The sequence below is a fragment of the Octopus bimaculoides genome, chromosome 4 (assembly GCF_046866305.1).
Source record: "Octopus bimaculoides isolate indiv1 chromosome 4, ASM4686630v1, whole genome shotgun sequence".
Classification (NCBI taxonomy): Eukaryota; Metazoa; Mollusca; class Cephalopoda; order Octopoda; family Octopodidae; genus Octopus; species Octopus bimaculoides.
Genome location: NC_142931.1, coordinates 131,078,694 through 131,083,584, shown reverse-complemented (window position 1 = coordinate 131,083,584; position 4,891 = coordinate 131,078,694). Strand labels below are relative to the sequence as shown.

General features: G+C 40.9%; 1 protein-coding gene and 1 long non-coding RNA gene across 4 annotated transcripts in view; one reads left to right on the top strand and one right to left on the bottom strand.

Moving 5' to 3' along the window:
• Nucleotides 1-1,185: 1,185 nt before the first annotated feature.
• LOC149136254 (uncharacterized) overlaps nucleotides 1,186-4,891 on the top strand; it is a 64,499-nt gene continuing 60,793 nt past the window's right edge. For all 3 annotated transcript variants that reach the window (XR_016241690.1, XR_016241691.1, XR_016241689.1), the window contains exon 1: nucleotides 1,186-2,378. This is a non-coding gene — a long non-coding RNA (uncharacterized LOC149136254). The remainder of the gene's footprint in view (nucleotides 2,379-4,891) is intronic.
• The window catches only part of LOC149136255 (uncharacterized), a 3,648-nt gene continuing 2,224 nt past the window's right edge, over nucleotides 3,468-4,891 (bottom strand). The window contains exons 2-3 of the mRNA XM_089350125.1: nucleotides 4,842-4,891; nucleotides 3,468-3,521 (exon numbers count right to left, since the gene is read on the bottom strand). The exon at nucleotides 4,842-4,891 is cut by the window's right edge and continues 253 nt beyond it. Of these exons, the coding sequence (XP_089206251.1) occupies nucleotides 3,468-3,521; nucleotides 4,842-4,891 (104 nt within the window). The remainder of the gene's footprint in view (nucleotides 3,522-4,841) is intronic.

The window sequence follows — 4,891 nt, the reverse complement described above, 5'->3', positions numbered from 1 at the left end:
GTGTGCAATGTGATCCAACGAGGAAGCTTCAATGCTAGAAGTCTGAACTCCTCAACCACAGAAAAACTATCAACCGCATTCAAACGTGAAACTTCAAGGTGTGTCCACGGCTATATTATCTAAAGTCTCTGTCACTTCTCTAATAACATAGTGTGGTTTCAGGGAATTTAGTTGCTATGTCTAGTGAAGCGAATGACCAGGCATAGATTTCTTCGTTGTCACGTGATTGTATGAAGTAAAAAATGGCTATGTTTAGCGTCCAAATGGTTGTAACCAAAACACAAAACAAGACAAAAAATAAACATAAGCTTTAATGCTAAAAAAAAATCGTCACAAGGAGGGATGAATACATTTCTATTAACCGTAATACTACGTCGTCATTAATCAATAACCAGAACTCGTACAAACTGATAACTTATTATTCATACCTGTAATAACTTTATACAACTTGGCACACCGTCGCTTACGACGTCGAGGGTTCCAGTTGAACCCAACAACAGAACAGCCTGCTCGTGAAATTAACGTGCAAGTGGCTGAGCACTCCACAGACACGTGTACCCTTCAAGTAGTTCTCTGGGATATTCAGCGTGACACAGAGAATGACAAGGCTGGCCCTTTGAATTACAGGCACAACAGAAACAGGAAGTAAGAGTGAGAGAAAGTTGTGGTGGAAGAGTACAGCAGGGTTCGCCACCATCCCCTGCCGGAGCCTCGTGGAGCTTTAGGTGTTTTCGCTCAATAAACACTCACAACGCCCGGTCTGGGAATCGAAACCGCGATCCTATGACCGCAAGTCCGCTGCCCTAACCACTGAGCCATTGCGCCTCTACATAATAATAATAATAATAACCACATGTAAACATTTATTATTTAAGCTAAGTATTGTCATTGGTGATGAATAGTCAGTTCGAATTAAAGTTTTTGGAAGGTTAGTTGTCAGTTGCTTCATTAAAAATTAAATGCAACTATTTTCAACGTTGGTAACGCTTGCGATTCATTTTTTAAAATTTGTATCAACCTTTTGCCTGTCCAAAGCATTTTCATAAGTTTATTCTAAACATCCATGCTTGTTTTGAGACTATTAGTTCGCCCATGCTTCATTCGTTCTGTGTAATATAAATGTTTTATAGATGGATAGGTTGTGGAGCCATCTAATGCGACTCTACTCAGAACGCTGTAATAGAATTTGTTGTAAAAAGTGATGTCATAGCGGAATAAATGGTTTATCGTGGCATTGTGAAGTTCATCGACTAAAGAAAGGTTGTATTCTCAAGATCTTCTATGCGCTGGAAGATGAAGTGAAACACGGCATGTATTTTTAAGGGAATTCTCATTATGGAATTAGGAGACAAAAATAATGGTTATGTGGCTTGGCATTTTAGGTCGACATCACTAACATGACTGGTCTGAGGTTGAAATTACTAGGGCCGAATCACATCATTTTTTTCTTCTCGCTACGATCAGAGGTTTTAAATCAAGGTTGCAATTGTTCATAACTCGCTAGAGGAACAACATACTTCAGTCGTTTGGATCAAAATAGTGTTTCAAGATTTATAAAACCACGAGCTCTGAACTACTTTTGTACTAAATTCCTTTTAGTGAGGTGTAAGGCAGTGTTTCGGATTCCTTACGTCTTGAGTTAATTTATTTACAATGAGAGAACGTTGAAAACTAAATCTAAAAGACATCTCAACACTTCTAAAAAAAAAAAAAAGCAAACTTCGTTTGTTTATTTACGTTTGTCGTAATTTGAATTTAACATAGGAGAGCGTCTCATAAAGCGAGATTTATATATCTTAATTTGCAGAAGAATTTGTAGTGGGTAGTTTAGATTAATTGGTCAAAGCATCGTGACTTGTAATTACGGGGATGTGAGTTCGAGTCCACAGCTAGCCACCTACACTTTTTTCTGCAAAATAGGGATAGTTTATCCTGTTCAGGCTATATTATTAGCATTATTCTGCGATTGAGAATTTAAAATCACTTCTTTAACTTTTTATATAATTCAATATTTTATTAATCTTATATAAATAGGAAATTATTCACTTTTGCGGAATAACAGTGAAATTTGCATCACTGATTTATACTCACCATTGCCAAAAAAATTTTCTTAACATTAAAATTAGTCGATAATCAATTGCATGTTGGACTTAGAGATAATAATCTCGGACTTAGGGATAATGAGATTTCTGATAATGATCATACTGGATAATGATCGTGCTGAAATAATAATGATCGTGATAATGATAATGATAGCGGTCATATTGGACTTACAGATAATGGTCTTGCAAGCTAAGAATTACTGCCTCATCGATCTCAACTAACAACTCTCGGCTTTCCGATGAATTGCAGGATTAACCGTTTCATTAAGATACAAGGTAAGAAACTCCATTCAATTTAAAACATTACGCTCCGCAGCGCCTTTGGTATTTCAGTTTTTAAACATTATAATTATCTGGTTAAGGCGGCAAGCTGACAGAATCGTCAGCACATCGGGCAAAATGCTTAGTGGTATTTCTCCCGGCCCTTTACGTTCTGATTTCAAATCCCACCGTGGTCAACTTCGCCTTTCATCCCTCAAGGTTGACGAAATAAGATGCCAGTCAAGTACAGGGGTTGATGTAATCGACTTGTCCTCTCCCCTCAAAATCGCTAGCCTAACCCAGCAACGGAGCAGAGACCCCTTCAGGGGTAATGTTGTGATTTAGGTCACTTTTACGCCATGAAAACTGGATAACCTGCCGTATGGGTTCTAGGGCTCAATAAATTAAGTACCAGTTGCGTACTGGAGTCGATCTAATCGACTGGCCCCCCTCCCCCCAAATTTCCGACCCTGTACCTAGAGTAGAAAAAAAAAGATAGAAAAGAATACTTGCAGCTCTGTTTTCTTTGCGCTACAGTACAATCCTACCTTCCCTGATTCTTGCTCTAATCTACTCGGCATCTCCTTTGCCTGACCTGTCGTTTCTGTTAGTAATGCCAGGTCATCAGCTTAGTCTCTGGGCCAGATATTGTTACTGCTTGATGCCGTCTACTTCTTTGCCTATGCAGTTTGAATCCCAGTTCTTCTGCCTTGCCCTCGAACGTTCTACGCATTACAGAGTCCAGAACGATGGCGAAGAGACAAGGTGCTAGCGTGTCGCCTTGTAATACTCCGGCTTTGTCTTCGATGTATTTTTTCTTCATCAGGAGTGATCACTTTCGCTCTGGTGTTCTTATACAGCTTACTTATTGCTCTCAGAATTCTTTGTGGAGTATCATATACTTTAAGTATCTTCATCATCATTTCTCTAAGTACTGAATCAAAAGCCTTTTCAAAGTCTACGTAGATAATGATAACCTTCCTGCTACGGCTCTTAACTCCCTCTATCAGTTTTCTAAGTGCGACAATGTGAGATGTTGACCGTTCTGATCTGAATCCATTTTGATTTGGTCACAATTGTTTGTCTATCTTAGGTTGTATTTGGTTAAGTACCATCTTGTTGACCATTTTGGAACAGGAGATCTCGAAGCACATAAAGCTATAAACAATAGCAAGTAAATATTGGTTTGAAAAACCTTTTTGGATAATAAAAAAGTCGAAGGCTGCCCGTAGGACTCGAACCCACATCTCCGGTAGAATTATTTCACGCTCTCTCGAAAGTTTATAAAATTCTTATGACGTCAGTAATTACAAATAATAGGGACACCTGATATTTTGAGAAGGTTCCATCATACACGAGGCCCGAAAGAAGTCATTGTTCCGTTTGACCAAATTTCTCACGAATGCCTTGATTCCAGGTTTGTCTTGGGAGTAAAATGGGGACAAATTGGACGATCGTAGCTGGAATTTCTTAGGTCATTGGTTTGCTCCGCCAGAGCTGACAGCAGCAGCAGCCGCAGCAGCAGCAACAACAACAACAACAACAATCCTTACCGCCACCAAAACCATCAATACCACTTGAACTACCAACATATTAGCATCGTCTCAACGATAGCATCGACAGCCTCTACCACCATGTCACCCCCCTAAAAGTGAGAACCAAAAGACTGTAGAATTGCACCATGCAATTACAACGATATCACCGGTGTGTTATATAAGTGTAATGGCCTGGCTGATGTACCTTTCTTACAACCTCCCTCTGCTGACGTGTGTTGGCATCACATATATATGTTTCTACACGGTTGCACAATAGTCTTATTGCACGTCTTTTACAACTGGACTTGTGATGGGGGATGGTGTTAGGGATAGTAGTAGTAGTAGTAGTAGTAGTAGTAGTAGTAGTGGTGGTGGTGGTGGTGGTGGTAGTCATCGGCGTCGTTGTAATTGAAGTGGCTTTGTTCGTGATGGCGATGGCGAAGACGTGGGGGTGGTGGTCGTGGTCGTGGTATGGCTACTTCTTAGGTTGGTGGTGGCACTGGGTTAGGGTTGTAGTGGAGGTGGTGGTTATTATGAGAAGACATCGACGATGACGATGATGATGATGGTAGTAGTGGTTGTCGTGATGATATAGTACTACTAATTAGAGTAACGGTAGTTGTGGTGGTTATTATGGTAATTTGGGGGCAATTGTCGTTGTTGCGGCTGAGGTTTCTGTAGTGGTGGTTAATGTGGTAGCTGTTATTACAGTGGGTGTTGTTGTAGTGGTTATTGCTGTGGTGATGGTTGTTGTGGTGATGGTTGTTGTTGTTGCGTTGGTGGTGGTGGTGGTGGTGGTGGTGGTGGTAGTGGTGGTTGTGGTGGTGGTGGTGGTGGTTGTGGTGGTGGTGGTGGTAGTTGTAGTGGTGATGGTTGTTGTTGCGTTGGTGGTGGTAGTGGTGGTGATGGTGGTGGTGGTGGTAGTGGTGATGGTTGTTCTTGCGTTGGTGGTGGTGGTGGTGGTGATGGTGGTGGTTGTGGTGGTGGTGGTGG